At 41.1% G+C, this 19547-nt stretch overlaps 1 protein-coding gene across 2 annotated transcripts in view; it reads right to left on the bottom strand.

Annotated features, from left to right (window-relative positions):
- Positions 1-3473: 3473 nt before the first annotated feature.
- The window catches only part of FOXO3 (forkhead box O3), a 155265-nt gene continuing 139191 nt past the window's right edge, over positions 3474-19547 (bottom strand). Inside the window, exons 2-3 of one of the 2 annotated variants that reach the window (XM_055003368.1) lie at positions 13511-14946; positions 3474-5932 (exon numbers count right to left, since the gene is read on the bottom strand). In XM_055003368.1, the coding sequence (XP_054859343.1) occupies positions 13546-14946 (1401 nt within the window). In that variant the 3' untranslated portion in view covers positions 3474-5932; positions 13511-13545. The remainder of the gene's footprint in view (positions 5933-13510; positions 14947-19547) is intronic. The other variant, XM_055003296.1, reaches the window with a different exon arrangement.

The following is a 19547-nucleotide window of genomic DNA, read 5'->3' as shown; positions in this document are numbered from 1 at the left end:
ATACAACACTGCCCTCCATACATAAAGAACATTGGTATATCAAGGAACAGTCTTTTTCTTGATGTATTGTCGAAGGCTTTCACGGCCGGAGAACGATGGTTGTTGTGGGTTTTCCGGGCTGTATTGCCGTGGTCTTGGCATTGTAGTTCCTGACGTTTCACCAGCAGCTGTGGCTGGCATCTTCAGAGGATGACTCAGCTCAACCCCACCCCTCCTGCGCAGATATAAATGACCTGCCAACATCTTTTCCACACTGTGACACTGAGAGATCTCTGTCTTTTGGTGCTACACCTCTGAAGATGCCAGCCACAGCTGCTGGCGAAACGTCAGGAACTACAATGCCAAGACCACGGCTATACAGCCCAGAAAACCCACAACAACCATAGTCTTTTTCTTGACTTCTTAGTATTCTGCCAACAGGATGGGTTTAATATGGGGAAGTAATGAAAAAATATAGCAAAAATAAAGCCAGTATAGTGTAATACTCAAGACGTGTGAGATTGAGGTTCAAGTCCCCGCTCAGCCATGACGCTGAGGGACTTTGGGCCAGCATGCTTTCACGGCCTAACCCACCTCACAGGGTAGTTCTGGGGATAAAATGGAGAAGGGAGCTTCCCTAAGCTTCAGTTAGTAAAAAGTGTACTAGACAAACTTTGTTGAAATCTCAGAAGAAAAATCTAATACATTTGAGGCAGTGGTTCCTTTTCTCCTGTAGACATCTCGTTTTAAAACAACTTTACCAAGATAAAATAATGAAAGGAAAGTGAACCTGCATGTTCCGCATCAAGAGCCATTATGCTTTATTTACATGCGTCACAATTTCTTTTACAAACTAGATTACAATTGAGAATGGAATACACAAGGCAATGTCTACTAACATCAAGTGAAGGTAAGCTCTGCACTGCTATTTCATTTGCAATGGGGAAGATTTCCAAATCAAACTGATTCCCAATCAGTTATGTAACAAGGTAGTATATTCACCCATGTCAGCAACTTGTTTCCACAAAAGCCTCAGTTAACAACAGTACTGGCTTTCTAATGAAACTGCAAGGTAGCTCATAAGAAAAGTAAAAATCATGTACTTGTTAGGAAAGATGGCCATGCACTAAGGCAGTGGATGGAATATTATTTCAAAAGTATATTGTTTGACAGTGAAAGAATCCAGATAAGACAGTTTTACAGATACTGTATACGTATTTTGTCCATTCATGCAACTTTTTTTGGTTAAAAAAAAGTTTCACACGAGAAGCCAAAATGTACAATACATTTCCCATCCCACCCCATCTCTCCCCATAGCAAATAAAAGTATCTGGTCCCCCTTCACATCTGCTGGTAGTTCTGATATAGAAGTACAGAAATTAATGAAAGGAGGTTGGGTTGCCAAGCAATGATGTAATTTCCAAGAAATAAATGTTCTAATATTTAGTTTTTGAAAACAGTTTGTATGATAGGCAGTAGCCTGGTAACCTATTAGCAGAGAAATTAATTCATAAGAGTGAAATCAAGAAATATGCAGCCGGCTAAAAACAGGATACTATGAAGCGCTCAAAAGACATTTATGGAAAATTGTCTGTGCATCTGTGCCAAATCGGTATTCAATCCAATTTTTAATGGACTTATAATTGAAAAATAGAGTTGAGTGGATGGAACTACTTGCCCTATTCTATACTAGATGTACAATCCCACAAATAATTCAACAAATCTGTAAAATTGTCCACAGACTCACTAGAGCAACAGAGGTTGTTTACAAGTGTTGAATATGATCGTGTATCCCCAACACCTTAAACACATGGCTAGTGGATTCATTTCCGTGCTATGTTTCATGCTTAGATGTTATTTGGGATTTAGGTCTGGAATACTCAGTGATCTTCACAACTGAGCCCTTGAGTGTTGTGTTTGCAGGGTTGGGAAAGTTAAATCACTTGTCTGGAGTCAATATAAGAACTCCAGGACTACTTCAGAAGAAGTGGTCTGAAATGGGTAACCCAAGAACGTAAGCCATATTGCCAATCAGCTATATTTGTCTTTGGATGTAGAAAGATCCGTGACTACTTGGTACAACATCTGAGAGACAACTATTCAGGTACATGATTTCACTGAGCACTTGATTCCTTTATGCTTTTACATAAAACATAGCTGTAGATGCCAACACAGAGAGGCAGGTTGGACAAAGCAGTTGATTCTATAGCCCCTGACGGATGACAATGAAAGCACAGAGGCTACTTCAGTTTCTAAACTGGAACATAATCTCCAGGCAGTTGTCTGAAGAGCAATGTTTATTAATCAGGTTCCCAGTTAAGGGCTGTGTATTTTGGAGTTCAGCAATAGATGAATGAAGGCGGAACAACAGATATTCAAAGTCTCACTTCTGATTTATACTCCTATAACTAAGAGTACAATGCAATGCTCTGTTAGTAGGTATAACTCCTGAGGAATATGCAGGATTAGGCTGTGAAATATGTAAAGTTGGTGGGGACGTGTCCCATGTGGCTACATCAAACTCTGTCTTACAAACTTGGAGTTCTACAAGCTCTTTTATCCTACTGAAGTCAGTTACTTGTATCCTACCCTTTGGGTCAGCTTAAAGATGAGTGTGCGCCATTGACACAAGGTGTGTTACATTACTGCAAAGGCACATCCAGCTAGCAGAAGAGCCTCCTGCACTGCACCCACAGAATGCACCACCTTTACCTGAGCACAGTAGCAGGATACACACAAAAGAACCCAATGGTCTGTAAATTTTGTGATGAGATTTCATGTATACTCGGATGTTCACCTCCTCTGCACAAACCTGGGGTGACATAGTTGTTTGTCTTCACCATCAGGACAGCTCCTCCAGCACTCTTGGGAACGTATAACAATTTCATCCCACACAGTTGGGCTTCTATGCATGTTTACACAACTTACAAGTAATATCTATCTTCTAAGAATGTCTGCATAGTATATAAACATAAAAGGAAGCTCACCCATGTGGGTATAATTTTTATATGGGAGGAAAATGAGAGAAGGGGCTTGCTTTCCAGTAGGCCTTTAGGACTGCAGACATGAAATCTGATGCACTGCATGTTTATTCAGAAGTCCCCTTAAGTTCCGTGGGGGATTATTCCCAGCTCAGTATGCATAGGATGGCAGCTTTAAAACTCTGCTGATATAGCTGTCAGAATTCAACAACTACTTAACTTTGGCTGAATTGCACCCATTGTGTCTACATTTTATATAATTGAATCGCCTAGACAAAATTAGAGCTTGCAAAAGGGACAATCTTCTTCTATGCTGTCTCTCTCAAAGATTGCAACCTCAAGTGGAAACGTAACAGAAGTAAAAAATAAGGAAACCATAAAACCTGCTGTGAACTAGATTTTTTGTGCACAGATTTCCTGTGGGGGAGAAAGACATAAACTTACAAATAAAACACAATCAGTCACCAAATGCATTACTGTATCAGAGAACAGCAACAAAAAACAAAAACAACATTGTCAGATGAATTCACATTTAATGATGTACCAGATACTCTTATGTAGTGAAGGCAGATAAACAAATTCTTAACTAGCTTTGGTAATAAGTACCTATATCTGAGTTTCTCTAAATAAACTGACACCTTTCTTAAGCCCCTGGAACAGATAATGTTTTAATATAGTGTTTTCCTCTCGGGGAAGCCCTTTCCAATGCAGAGAGCAAATGAACACATTGGTTATTTCTAATTAAAGAAATATGATAAACTAGACCCTGCCATTGACAAATACACCACCTTCATTATTAAAAAAATAGTCTGTCTTTTTTTAAATGATAAAAATCTTGACTATTTGGAAAGTTCATGTTCTATAATCTACTTAGAACCACAACAGCACAGATTATTCATTTATGAACTGCATGATGGAGTTCACATGTTCATCTATAGAGTAGCGTAGCACAAGCATGAGGAGGCTACAGTACAAAACAAAACTTCCATCACACTAGGAGCTGTGATTTCACCAAGTTTACCTCAGAGGGTTGGAAAAGAAGGACCATTATAGGGCCCAGAGATGTGTGTGTGTGTGCTTGTGTGTGTCTATGGGAACACACACACTTGCATGTAGTGGCTGAAGGGAGTCACATCATATTGTACATGGTTCATGTGCCAGTAGAAACTCATGCACTGAAACTTTGGGTTAAAATGCTAGTCTGTTCTCCTAACACTCATGCATAATGATCTGTTTCTGTACATAATAAAATATATTTATATATTTATATGCATTACATCTTTATGCCAAGAAAAACGTCTTCACATATCACTTTGAAGAGATAGGTATACGTTGTCCTAGCCAAAGTGTCTTCACTCCAATGTTTTATTTTTTAATTTAAAATGTACCGCTGGGGTTTCCTTCTGTCTCTCTTCTCCCTCTTTCCCCACAAAAAAGAGATTCCAGTAAAAAATAATCAGAAGAGAGGATCTGCACAGCACCATCACTGTTGTTTGTCATAACTATTAAAATTTACAAAAGAAACTCATATAAACAAAATATATAAAAACTATTTTTGTTTTTCAGTGGAATTTATCCAATTACAGTCAACACTCCTATGAAAAGCTGTCTGTATGGTTTTCCCTCCCTTGCCTCTCCTTTCTGCCAACCCTCAGCTTCTCCTCTCAGGTCTCAGTGTCACATTTACAAGAAGACCAGTCAAGGATAGGATGTAAAAAATAATTATCAATGTAATAAACCACCCAAGTTCTGGATGATGCATATACACAAAACTCTGGTTTTTAAAAATGTAGTAAGTCTATTCTTTATGTCCTACATTTTTCGCTATTATTATTGTTATTATAATTTGAAAGCAAGCTGTTGCCTTCTAGATAGTTATGGTCAAATTGTTTGGTGTGATAAACTGTGCCGCGTCACTTACTCATTTTCAGACCATCCAGTTGCTAAGATAGATGAAAAATAAAATTCATTGCAGCTATTTGGGCAGAACATGCTAGCACAACACACAAGGCTAGGCTTGGCCTAACCAACAGCAAACTAGTTTGTGACTAACTCTATGAAATGCCCATCTCCCTCATACCATTTGAACACTGGCTAGGATGCAGCATTGGTGGTGGCTAATTTTGTGAGGTAAAATCCACCCTCCTGATGCTGAGAATAAACAAAGGGCATACCCCATACATTAAGGGGAAAAACTTACTTAGGGGTTGTTGGATCTCAGTCAGACTCTGGCTGCAATCTTAAAGGATGGTTTCCTGACAGTAAGCCACATTCAATAACATGGGGCTTACTTCTGAGTAGACCTGCTTAGGATTGCTCTCAGAACTAACCCGGGGGAGGGGGAGGGGAACCCAAACAAAAAATATTAAAATCCTCCCATAAAGTCTTGAATCCAATCACTTGGCTATGTTATAAAAGCTGCATCATTCAAGTGGTATTGATCTACTGAACCAAAACTGATTTAGCTTTTCATTGTGCATATATTATTCTGAATTTAAAGAATCAGCATGTAAAAAAGAGAAAAAGGAACAATTAAAGCATTTCAGAGGGGGTAAAAATATCACCTCAGAGAAGGTGAGTAGGGGTGGGGTAAACCTTGGGCAAAAAAGCCAACCCAAAGCATTCTGCAACCCATTAACATATTGAACACCATATATTGTTTGACAAATAAAACTATCCTAAAGGCTACACAGTGTGTTCTGAAGCAGGATGGTGACTGTATGTTGTATCCACAAATTGGTGCTTGCCCATCCCACAATAGGAAGTTTTTGCATACTTCAAGAATGCATTGAGTTCCAGAAAAAGCAGTCTCTCACTCAGATTCTGGGGCTCATTAACAGTCTCTGTTTCATTAGGAAAATAATACAGGATTCACAAAGGTTATAAGCTGTAAACAGTATCTCTGTCCACTTGCTGACAGTTGATTTGGCAAAGGGTTTTTTTTCTTTTCGTTCTTGTGTCAGTATAAGGGCCTGGAAAAAAAAGGTAAATAATATCAGTGAATGTTTATAGACTGTCAAAATGGTCAAGATCAGATCATCATAAACACTGCCCTACAGAAAGTACAGCATTTTGTTGTGGAAGCTTCCACTTCCTATGCTAAAATACCTTTATGTTAAAGATTTGCGCAATTGCAAGGATGCAGAGTAGCATATGCAAGTGGATGGGCTCTTCCCATGGCATTGCCAGATTCACTGAAATTGCATTTTACAGTTAAATACTGGTGTATATCCGACCATCCATACAGGGTAGGCATGTGGAGCTTTCCTGCATTTGTCTCAGTTCCTGCATTCCCTTTGGAGCCTAGCGAAGGGCTGTGGGATCCAGGCAGAGGAACATCTGTACAGGTCAGTGGACTGGAGTTAAATCATCCCCTTTCTGCAATGGAGCTGCCCTTGTAGATGAAGGAGGTGTGATTTCCCTCACTTGTCCTTCTTTGCTTCATCCCCTCAACCCATACAGCTATTCCTCCAACTCTGCATTCAATGCACAGAGTGATAGGATACACGCTGCTAAATGCTAGAGTTCTGCTGGCATAGCTGGAACAGGTTATATTTAGATATCATGATGAACTCTTAGGTTTTTAAATCTTTATTTGTGCAACATAACCTAAAGTGTAAAAACAAATCCCTGTCCATGGATAAAGCCTGGATTCTTTATTTCTTGCCTTTTCTTTTTCTCTTAGTACAGATAATATATTCCTTTAATGTTGTCTCTATGGCCAGGCAGCCACAAGGGCTGGTACTACTCAACGAACTATGCTTTATTAATTCAGAATTAGTACCAACCTAGTTAACAAACGAGCTACAAACCCTACTTTGAAATCCCAGTTTGGCCCAACAGAATAGTCTGCATTTGAGTATCACAACTAACCATGGTTGGAACAAACCAGGGCTTAAAAGGATGGTTTATTACAAAGTCTGAATGTAGCCCTACTGACTGAAATGAATAAAATACATATACATATATGGATAAAATAAATGCAAGGCACCACAGAGATAAGATCTCAATGTCACATCCTTTCCATGCTGATTTGTGGAGTGTACATAGATGCACAAAAGCATATTCATTTCTGCCCTCTATACTACATTCATTGAATGGCTTCAGACATCACAGCAAGGGCTGAAAGCAGCTGGACAAATGACCTTCCGCTCTTCATGCTTCTGCGGCAATGTCCAAAGGAGAACTTGCACAAGGGACAGTTGCTCCCAATTAAAGAAGAGTTTCATTCACAGGAACTTGGAGAGCAACAAAAGCATTTGTGTGGTTTAGACAATCGAAACTTGCTTGTCATTAATCTTGGCATTGTAAGTATTTTATGAATAAGCAATTGGATGGATCAACACATTTCGTCCTTCTGTTGTTGCAGTGTAAACATCAGGATCAGGCATCACAGTGTTTGGCTGACTAGCCAGAATCCCATCCAGGAAATCTATCATGATGTCAGTATAGGGATATTTGTTGACACAGAGCCAGCCTTCAGACTTTGCAATGTATGCAATTGTATATTTTGCAATACAGTATGTAAATGCAACTGTTCATTCTTTTAGGACTCATGCATATATGTGGCTTTGCATACAGTAGGAGATGAGCCACCTAGTTGCCAGTTAGTCAGGGGATCTTTGGTGTGTAATCCTTCACAAATCCCACTTCATTAACAAGGTGCAAACAATTCCCTACTATTCACTTTCTAGAATTCCACTGAAGTCATCTGGTTGCCTGGACCACCACTGGCATAGTTAGAAGAGATGCTCTGCCTATGTTTCTGTGAGCAGAAAGAAGCACAGTGCAAACTGGAATGCTAGTTAGAACAAACAGTCAATCAATATGAATTTAAGACAACACAAATGTTGCACAGGAAGACTGAGCCTTTCACAGATATGCAGAAGACTGAATTTTAACAATGCATTACTTTCATTCCTTATAAGTACAGGATCCTTGTCCACCTTTGCTTTTAGTCACCCTGTATTGCTCTGTTTAAAGAAAAAATCTTTTCAATTCACATCTTTTCAGTTCACATACTTGGATCAATGCCAGGATAACACTGAGGCTAGACTACTGTAATGCATTCTACATGGGTATCCCCTTGAAATAAATCCAGATATTCCAGATGTGCAGTATGCCGCTGCTTAGTTACTATTGGGAACTAGTTGGAAAATGCATATTATACCCATTTTAGGCACTTATTTTGTTGCCCATCAGTTGCCAAGCTCAATTGAAGGTACTGGCTATCACATACAAAGCCCTGCATGGTGTTGGACCTTCCTATCTGCAGGACTACCTCTACACCTATGGTCAACCATGACAGCTTCACTCATCTTAGCAGGGCCTTCTGCAGGTGCCACTTTTCAGATGGGCAAGATCAACAACTACCTGAACACGTGCCTTCTTATAGTGGCCCCCATCCTGTGGAATGGCCTGCTTTAAGAGGTCATTAGGCTCTCATGTTCCTGGCATTTTGCAAACTATGTAAAACTGAATTTTTCAGGAGGGCATTTGTGTAATGGAAACAGAACAACATCACAACAGATTGGTCCAGGAAAATGGGCTATGTTTCTACTAATGTAATACCATGTTTCTGCACTGTTGAACACGTCATATTTAATACCTATGCTTTGTTCAGACAACAGCTCTGTTTCAAATATTTTGTAAATCCTAGTCCTATTACATTGTTTAGTGGTTGTATCACCCTACAGATTGCATTGATTTACATTGTGTAATCGGCCTTATGCCTCAGTTGAAAAGGTGGATTTATAAATAATGTAAATAAAATAAAATAAAATACACCTGCTAGTAATATGTGTGCATGTGGAAACTAAGCTGAATGTGTGAACTGCCTACTGAAAAGCAGTGTATTTGATGTGAGAAGACTGAATGTTGATCCATAAAAGATACACTTTCCTACACCTAGAAAGCTAATACTATGCAGTGAGGAAGAATACTATAGAAGACTCCTTTTCCTGATACATTTTTCGTGTGTAGGGAATGTTTTTCTTTACATAGGGAAGCATTCAATTTTGTGCACCTCCACTAGCAATCTGGACTGCTTACAGGCTAGTCATAAATGTACTATTTCAGTGAGGACTAAACTATAAAGGGTACTCCCTGGGGAGAGACACAAACTCATGCAGATTAGTGCAATGCTTATTATATTGCACCGAAAAAAGGGAAAAGTTAAAAATTGCCAGGTTTTAGAGTTTGTCCTGAAGTTTCAGGGTTTTAGCATCAGGGTCTCCAGGAAGAGGACAAAACCTTACAATTAGTGATCAGAACGGGGGGGGGGGGGCTGCTTTCCACCTTGCTTGATGAGAGCTTTTTCTGTTAGCTACATTTCCAAAGCAGTTAAATTTTATCCTATGCCTAGACATACCCATGGTCTGCCCAATCCCACCACATGCTGTCCCCAGTCGCCGCCAGATATTACTAGGATACTCTCATATCTCATAAGGCTCTCCCTTCTTCAATCTGTTAGGCATGACTATGATTTCCTAGGCTCCCCCTTCAAGTTTTAGATCCTAAAGATTCAAGGAAGACCAGGGTTGCTACAAAGAGTCAGGCAATGACAAGCCACCTTTGTATGGCTCTTGCCTTAAATCCCTAAAAGGGTCACCCTAAGTTGGCTGTGATTTGGCAGCACTTTCCACCACCAAATATTCAGAGGCCTGGCAACCCTATCAAGAGCAGGTGCAGATATGCTCCCTCTCCCACCTGAAGTCTGTAAATTAAAATATATAGGGATGTTGGAGAAAGAATATATATAAAGACTAGAGATGGGCATGATTCAAAAAATAAACGATCCAGCTGATCATGGATCGGTGCCGGCGACGATCCCGAATTAACGATCCGCACAGATCATCTCCCGTTCCCGAGCCGTGGATTGTGGATGCCAAAGTGGGGCGCGCTGCTATTCCCAGCTATGTGGGAAGGTGGGTGGTGGCGGCGGCTGACTCTCTCAGTCTCTCTCTCCAAAGGCTAGCAAGTAGCAAGCAAGAGCTCTGTCCCACTCCACTGCTTGCAGAAAGTGAAACCCAGCCTGGGAGCCCATGGCATGGGTCCCATTCAGCAACACAGGAGGTCTGTGTCTGGCCGTCAGAGCTGCCTATCAGGGTTTGCAGGGATGAGATTGGAGTGCCTATGGCTACAGAACACCCCCTTCCCCCTCCCTCCCCTGGGTGTCTTCTCCCAACTGGTGACTGCTTTGCTGCTCTGTGGTTGGAAAGATGCCCTGCTGATCAAGGAAAGCTGGGCTTCCATTCGGGTTTCCAGGGCGACAGAAGGAGGGCAGACAGAGCTCAGGCATTCCCCTGGCTCCATTGCCAGGGGAATAGATTGCTGGCGCCTGAGTGTCTGGATCCCCGATCTGAGCCCAATCACCCCGATCCAGGCCCCTCCCGATTGCTGGCTGTGGCCGATCACGATCCGCCAGTTCACGATCGCGCAATCGCCATTATTGTGGGTTTTTTCCGATCGTAATGCAGATCGTGCCCATCTCTAATAAAGACCCAAAGGAAAAGAAATCATTAATTTGGTTTGCCATTCCATATAAATGTGAGGCTTGTTCAAAGGAGCACTCAGCAGCACTCGTCTGGAGCTTATATGAATTGCAGTTTATAACGTAATATGTTGTTAGACAATAACTTTGGAAGATTTTTTTGCCTTGAAAGCAACAAACTATTAGAATAAAATGCATTCTCAATTTAAAACTGCAATTGCAAGAACTGAGATAGCAAATTATGAATGGTACCTCACCCTCAACTGAGTTCATTTTGCCCGAATAGTGAGCCTGTGATTATATAGTTTGGACAGGAAAACTATTTCATTTGCTTTATTATCACACCTCATTCATCTACTGTTAGCTTAGAGTTAAATTCTCCAAGCCCTGATCTCAACTGAAGCAGCAAGAGAGAAGCTCTGAAATATTACCTAATACAGATTACTATACTCATTTGGTTCCCATAGGTGTTAATTATACTGTACTGGAAATTTGTCCGGAATGGAAAGGTGACGCATTAGTGTTTCCCCAAGTGCAAGATACTGTTAACGTGCTGGTGGTGAAACTGGATCAACAAGGAAGTTGTAACATTCTATCTATTATAAACATTTTAAAAAGTTAAAATGGGGCACATCATGCTTCCTACAGCAAAGATCCAAGGATCAACAAATAAAATACCACCTTAATAATATGATCTTCAAATAAATTAAACAGGCTTGTATACAGGTATATCTGTCAAGGATTACCTTGAAAGGCTGAAATTTTATACTAATTATTACTCCAGATGACAGATCTTGGAAGATGATGTTTCTGTCCTATCAACTTGATGTCCCTGATCAGGCCAATCTCTATCTTAAAAATGGGAACAATCACACTATACCCTTTCAGCAACTGCTCAGTTCATAGCCCAGTAAAGACAGATATTAGTTAAAAGGACATCTTTTCCTTATTCTAAACCACTGAAACCCTATTATTATACCAGGCATACAGAAATCTACTTGCCAGGAGTTCTAAAACCCTTTTTAAGGTGGAATCTCCACAAATCAACAGATGAATTTCTAAGTTTAAACCTCTTCCTTTTTTCTTGATAACCACTGAGAAACACAGAGTAACAGACATTTGCTCACTAGTGTGGCAACTAAAGACCTCTCAAAGAATCATGTCCTATGCCAGGGAATGTGTTTGCCACGCTGCTCATACTTGCTTAAATGGCACTGATGTAGCAAATGAGAGGTTGCCAATTCAGGCCCAATAAAGATCCCCTATGGTTTAGCTTGGAAGTTTCACTACTACGAAGAAATATATTAACATCCTTACCGAGACGTTTGAAACCCAACACTATACACCAAGGCCTCATACCATCTTTGATAGTTTAATAATGTTGATGTTGTTCACTCCTATTTGAGGGCATACTATAAAAGGCAAATGCTACACTAACTATAATTTTTACAATATTATAATATTTGCAATAAAACAATTATAATATTAGATAAACTTGCTACATCTTGTAACGGTGGGAGAAAACACCTCCAGGCATGTTCACTATATGCAGGTTTCTTAGAAAGGTGAAAAAGCAAACACTGGTAAAATTATTGGTGATAGATTGGCAATGATCGAGGAAGAAAATAGTGGTTTTGGGGTGAAGTATGAGTGTTCAGTAAATGGGAAATATGTGTAAAATAATTTACTAACTTTTGGTATATCAATGGAAGACTATCATTTTACATATCTATATATCTTTGCTAATATCAGATTTAAGATACACCTACATCTAAACAGTGCAAATGCATTAGGAAGGAAAACAGTCCCCTGAGCCTGTTTTCTGTATTAATATTCTGGAAAATTTATTCAGATTTAACTGTATATGAACAAAGGTTATCATTTGAAAGAAGAAAATGACCCCTTGTAAATTACACTGCAATTTATAAACATCTTTCAGGTGTGTGAATATTTGAAATGAATTAAAGAAGATATTGGGAGGGAAGGCAGCATGGTATAGCCCGATCTTGTCAGATCTTAAAACCTAATCAGGGTCAGTACTTGGATGGCTAACCACTAAGGAAGGCTGTAGAGGAAGGTGCTGGCACGCCACCTATGTTTCTCATTTACCTTGACAGCCCCTTGCTGGGGTTGCCAAAAGTCGCTTGCAACTTGATAGCATATACACAAAGAAGGTATTAAACAAAATAACTGCATTTAAGAATGAACGTGCTTGTGATACCACAAGAAAATATACAAACAAAGATGCATATATTTTGCTAGCAGTTCAACACATTTCTGAGGCTAGATGCTCAGTTGGACAAACAGTAATATCTTGTTAATAGGTATCTAGATGTGAAAGTGTGTCTAAACCATTGATGTTAAGAGCCAAATTAGATATTTCATAGGAGATGCATTCAATAGTCTCCTGACATTTTTAAAATGAAAAACAGCTATGGGGAGCTGCAATGAGAACTGCAGAAATAGTAGAGACAAATACTGCTGAACTCTTATCTTGGGCCATTTTCCCACTTAGAATTGCACCTTCCAGTTGCCTTTTCATTTGCATGACAAACGATACATGAATCCTACTAAGGATGCATGGTTGTACTGGTAATTTTGCTCCATATGAGAAGAACTACAGGTTCAGAGCTTTGGTATATGTACTTGGCTGAGAAGCCAATAGGATGAAGCTACCATCTGTGGCATTGTGCCAGAATGACTCTGCATCAAAATCCTCTCTTCACAAAGAATGTACTTCCCTCATTGCTATATACCTGGGATCCAATCATGTGCAGGATCAATGAATAAGACCACTCTATTCATGTTCCAGGAAAATTGGTTTGTAAAGATCACTTTGTAGAAGGATGATAAAGGTTACAGGAATTAATCCTTAGCCATTGATTTAGGAAGAATATACTCTATGTGATTGCAGTATATAATATTGCAACCAATTCACTAAGATCTAAGAAGACTGTGATAAAGACTGTATTATTTTAGAAACTTTTGTGGTATTACATGTTATAGTTTTACAGTGCACTCTAGTCAAATGAATACCAGCAGACTAAACATTGCTAACCTGCACTGACCATTTCACCTCTTTGCATAAATCCTTCAGCCTGGAACCCAACTTTGCGATGAAGTTTGCTTAGCACCAGTGAAGTTTCCCACATTCAGAGTGACAACATTCTGAGCGGAGATGAGGGAATCAAAATTAAAATCCAGCCCATCTGCATCCATGAGTTCGCTGCGGATAATGGACTCCATGTCACATTCCAGGCTCCCATTGAAAATATCTAGGTCCAAATCACTGGGGAATTTATCATGCCCCATGACTGGAAGGCTCACACTGTTGGAATATAAAGAGCCTGAGAGTGAGTCAGAGAGTGATTGCATAGACTGGTTGACAGGTGACTGTTGCTGGTGTTTGGCCGACCCAATGTTGTTTGTGTCACTTAAACCTATAGTACCAATGGAATTTGACAAGGCACGGCTGCCACTGAGAGAAGAATTCTGGGACTGATGCTGGTGTTGGAGCAGGTTCTGATTGACCAAACTGCCCTGGCTTGGCTGAGCAGCAAATGACATCATTGGGTCATTCCGAAGCATGATACTCCTGCGTACATTTTGGGCAGACACAGCTGTGCTAGCCTGTGACATGAGTGGATCGGACTGTGTCATCATGACATCACTGTGACTAAGCGAATCTGATGCCAGCAGATCCTGCAGCGTTTGGTTATTGTAGTGAGAAATGGAAGAAAATGTAGCTTGCTTGTTCTCTTGGATGGTTTGCATGGGAGACTGACGGAGGGAATTCAGAGATGAAGGTCCAAACACAGCATTATTGAAGCTGCTTGATGGAGAACCAAGACCTGAACCTTTGGATCCATACGGAAAGCTTGAACTTCTCTGCATGAGTCCTCCTGCGGGTGATTGCTGGGAAGAGGGGAGAGTAATATTATCCAGAAGGTCATCCATAAGATTATCTGTCAGGCCGTCATTCAAGTTCATGGTGCCAGCCATATCAGTCAACCTAGGCAGCTCAACGTTACAAGGTTTATTTACTGATGGAGACATGCTGGGTGGGCTACTGTACAGCATGGGTGACAATGGAGCTTCATCATCCTGGACCTCATCTAACTCAGTACTTGCCAATATTGGTGACAAGCGGCCACTTATCGTACTGGCATTGGAGTTTGTACGGGACCGGAAATCTGTCCATGCATCCAGCTCATCACTGCTACGTGAGGTTGGGCTGCCGGGCCATTTGGAGAGCTGAGAAGGGCTGTCTTCACTAGTTTCCTGCGCCGCTTGTAGAGCAGCCTTTTTCTTAGCTGCTCGTCCTCTGCTCTTTGTATACTTGTTGCTGTTGTCCATTGAAACAGCACGCCTGCGTGGTGCTTTTCCACCTTTCCCGCCATCTGGGTTGATCATCCACCACGAGCTTTTCCCAGTTCCTTCATTCTGTACCCTGATGAATCGACTGTGAAGGGACAAATTGTGCCTGATGGAATTCTGAAAGGAATAAAAGAGGAAAAACATTACTATAAAGGACAAATTTTCATATCAATTTCTAAAATTGATCTTATTACTATTTCTGCTACTACTGTTTACACACACTTGAATCTCTCTCAAAGCCAGTACTGTCTACTCTGAATGGCAGCACAGTGTCCAGGGTCTCAGGTAGAGATGTTTCAAATTAACTACTACCTGATCCAGGGATTGAACCTGATACTGTCTGTGTACAAAGTCGACGTCTGGTAAAATTACATAAATAAACTTCTAGGCACTGTACTGAACATACAACTCACATGGATCCTCCCTACAGGAATATAATGACCCCCCCTTGGCTAGAGTTCTTCTGTAGCAAATAGTGTTTACCACTGATGCTATTTTTGTAATCCCCTGATTTAAGTAATATATTTGATTTGATGTCCAAACAATAATTTTGTATATTTTAACTGGGGGGTGGGGATTTAAATAATTATTTGAATTTAAGTAATTATTTAATTAAATAGTGACTTCCCTCTCCAAGTACTTTACTGAGATACTGTGGAGATTATCTTAACAAGCAATATATCCGGTGAAACTAAGTGATAGGATGTGATCCTACACACCCATATTTAAAAACAAAATGTATAATATTCTTGCTTTTAAGTAAATGTGTTGAAAATCATGGTGTAAAACATGTTTTAAAAGGAAAGTCTTCTGTAAACAGCAACTGATAACAATTAACTATTTTCTTCTTCATTGGCAATGGATGAATTAAATGGCTTGTTAATCTGCTAGAAAAAAATGATGGCACAATGGGAAAAGGAATTTTATTTAATTTGAAGATCTTACATATGTCATGAACAACTCCAGTAATCTGTGAGGCAACCATCTCTTAGAATGTTCTCATCACAATAAAACCTTACACTCTAAGAGAGTATTACCTCAGAGATCACCAGACAAAACTCTGTGCAAAATGTCTAGGGATCTTTGAGTGAGATAATTTTTTTCCCCAGTGCACCATCATTTTTACCTTCTTCTCTTCCTTGATTCTGCGTTGGTATGTCCCACTTTCTGCATTTTGTTATTCTGCTCCCAAGACCATTGTCATAATTTTCCAAAGAAGACTTGTCATTATATACAACTCAGTCAGTTGTTAAATTACAGACATCTAGTGGACTTGTAAAAAGGCCCAGTGATGCCAAGTTCCAGCCAGCTGCTACAAGAAACATCATATGGAAGAAATGAAAGTACTGTTGATGTGATTATAACCGCCTGTACTAAAAGAGAAAACACACTAGCTTCCCAGACATCTCTGGGGTATTTAAGTCATGCTATGATGTTCAGACCACATGCAAGTTAATGGGCCAGTATGAGAAAGGAAATTTCCAACAACTCTATTGAGAAGTGCCTTAAGTTTATAGTAGCTGAACAGAGAAAAAAATTGGCTGTAGACCCTGTGCTTAAAAAATAGCTCTGAACAACATTCCTGGTTTTTATGAATAAAAATGTAGCATTTTGGAGGTATGCCGCCTTGGCAAAACCTCTGCAATGGTTCTGTATGCTTTATGTGTAAAAAATGCAAAGATATAGATGTTTTTAAAATATTGGCAAAGAAGAGTTTCTTTAAAAAAATCAAAACAAATATTGCATTCTGCTGGCTATTTTGAAAATAGAAAGGCAACAGGATCAGTCAACTTGCTAAATGTGATTATAATTTACCACAGGGATTCTTGTTGAAGGTAGATGAATCACATTTGCATGCTTATCATTGACACAAACAGTGAATTACATTAAGTTAATGGAAGATATCTGGGGTGTGCAAAGAAATGCAATCCACATGCTTTTTTCATTCAACTATTAAGTGCGTTTAAAAAAAAACACCAACTGTTGTGTGTGCAGCCAAACTCAAGTTCTTCTCACTTCTATGCACAAAAGAGTCATTGTGGACTATCAATTTAAGAGAGAGGGGGGAAAGCCATATTAATTTGACTACTGTTAAGCATGGTCCTATTTTTTTTTAAAGTTCCAGGGTGTTTTCTAGGGGTGTGCAACCCAAAAAATTTCGGCTAAAGCCGAAAGCCGAAAGAAGAATCTCTTTCGAATAAGCCAGCCGTTTCGGCTTTCGGCTTTGTTTCGGCTTTCGGCTTTTTCAATGGGAAAATGCCCCCGTCTTCCCGGACGTCTGGCGGAGGCATTTTCCCACCGAATCAGCCCAAACTTGGTGGGGACCTTCCTCTAACCCCTCTCTAACCCCCCCAAGTTTCAGACCGACTGGACTTTGGGGGGCCATGTTATGGCCCCCCAAAGCAGGTCCCCCTATCCTCCCATAAGAAAGCGAAGGAGCAGCATATTGTTAGCATGCTGCTGCTCATCTTCTTCATTATTTCCTATGGGGAAAAAATGAAGAAGCAGGCTTCCTTTGCCAGGGGTGGCATTTTGCATGCAAAATGCCCCCTTACCCTCAGGGGGCCTTCTCCCACCCTTCCTCCCACCCCCCACCAAGGCTCAGCCTGCTCCCACTTGGGGGGGGCATTTCATGGCCTCCCCAAATAGGTGCTCTGCTCTCATCTCTACCACTGACAGCTGGGGGAGGCTTGTCTTGCCAGGGGTGGCATTTTGCATGCAAAATGCCCCCCAGCCCTCAGGGGCCCTTCTCCCACCCCTCCTCCCACCCCCCACCAAGGCTCAGCCTGCTCCCACTTGGGGGGGGGCATTTCATGGCCTCCCCAAGTAGGTGCTCTCATCTCTACCACTGACAGCTGGGGGAGGCTTGTCTTGCCAGGGGTGGCATTTTGCATGCAAAATGCCCCCCAGCCCTCAGGGGCCCTTCTCCCACCCCTCCTCCCACCCCCCACCAAGGCTCAGCCTGCTCCCACTTGGGGGGGCATTTCATGGCCTCCCCAAGTAGGTCCTCTCAGCCCCTAAAGTCCACCCCTTACAGCCCCACACAAACCCAATTCCCCCCCAGCTGCCACACAAAGACCCAAATCCCCACATTAGCCCCTCACAGACCCAAATCCACCCCCACCTGCCCCACACCCATAACCCCAGGAACAGGCTGGCAAAGGCCAGCCCTCTCCCTTTGTTCCCTATGCTGGGAACTTCTAAACTCTCTTTCCCTGGGCAATTCTGCACAGCCCAGGGGTGCCACAATGGTGGGCACACTTCTGAGTGCCAGCCGGTCCCTGTGAAAGAGCACCTGAACCACAGACACCCTCCCTCAAATTCCCCCACCACCTACAGAGATGGCTGGCCAGCCAGCCCCATTGTTCCCTATGATGGGAACCAACTGCACAACAAAGAATAAAACACGAACAACACAAAATAAAGTTTTTTAAAAATTATTTTCTCCCTTTCAAAGTACAAGTAGGCAAAGCATTATGACACATTATACAAGCAGTCCCCCACACAGAAAAATTAACACAACTCGCTTAACATCAGAGAATCACAAAACACGATTCCTGTCAAAAACACTTTATTTCTTGAACAGCTTTAGGATACACAGCAGGGGGGCGCACCAAAGGGCATGGCAGCAGTATCTTACACAAAAATAACACAACTCACTTAACATCAGAGAATCACCCCAAAATATTGCTGTCAAAAGCACTTTATTTCCTTAACTGCTTTAGGTTACACAGTAGGAAGGCACAACAGGGCATGAAAGCAGTGTACTACATAAAAATAACACAACTTACTTCACATCAGAGAATCACACAAAAACAACTGCTGTCAAAAACGGTGAAGTGGGTTGTATTATTTTGTGTAGTACACTTCTATCATGCCCTTTGGTGCGCCCCCCTGCTGTGTATCCTAAAGCTGTTCAAGAAATAAAGTGTTTTTGACAGGAATATTTTGACAGGAATGCCAACCCCGGCAAAGGAAGCCTGCTTCTTCATTTTTTCCCCATAGGAAATAATGAAGAAGATGAGCAGCAGCATGCTAACAATATGCTGCTCCTTCGCTTTCTTATGGGAGGATAGGGGGACCTGCTTTGGGGGGCCATAACATGGCCCCCCAAAGTCCAATCGGTCTGAAACTTGGGGGGGGGGTTAGAGAGGGGTTAGAAGAAGGTCCCCACCAAGTTTGGGCTGATTCGGTGGGAAAATGCCTCCCCCAGACGTCCGGGAAGACGGAGGCATTTTCCCATTGAAAAGCCGAAAGAAGCCGAAACGTTTCGGCTTTTTTTCTTTCGGCTAGCCGAAACGTTTCGACTTTCTCCGAAACGTTTCGGCTAACCCGAAAGAAGCCGAAACACTTTTGTTTCGGCTTTCTTTCAGCATTCAGAAAGCTGAAACACACATCCCTAGTGTTTTCTTTTTTCCACAAGCACTCAAAATGCGTATACACTCTGATTGGCTCATGGAACATCTGTGTTAGCTGGCTTCCCCACGCACTTGATTGGAAGGAGCAGCTTTAAACATGTACAGCTCCCCTATCTGAATGGAGCAATGTTCTTTTGGAGCAGAGAACTCTATGTGCACCCTGGAGCTCCCACACATATACTGAATCACTGGCATGCAGACACAAGATTATTTTAGCTAAAAAGTAGAAGATAATATTGGAAGAAAAGCCTTTTTAGGAGACAATTCACAAAGTGACACATTCTCATTTAAGTTAGCTCA

Source organism: Eublepharis macularius, chromosome 1, assembly GCF_028583425.1.
Source record: "Eublepharis macularius isolate TG4126 chromosome 1, MPM_Emac_v1.0, whole genome shotgun sequence".
Classification (NCBI taxonomy): Eukaryota; Metazoa; Chordata; class Lepidosauria; order Squamata; family Eublepharidae; genus Eublepharis; species Eublepharis macularius.
The sequence above is the reverse complement of the archived record's forward strand: the minus strand, read 5'-3'. Positions and strand labels throughout refer to the sequence as shown.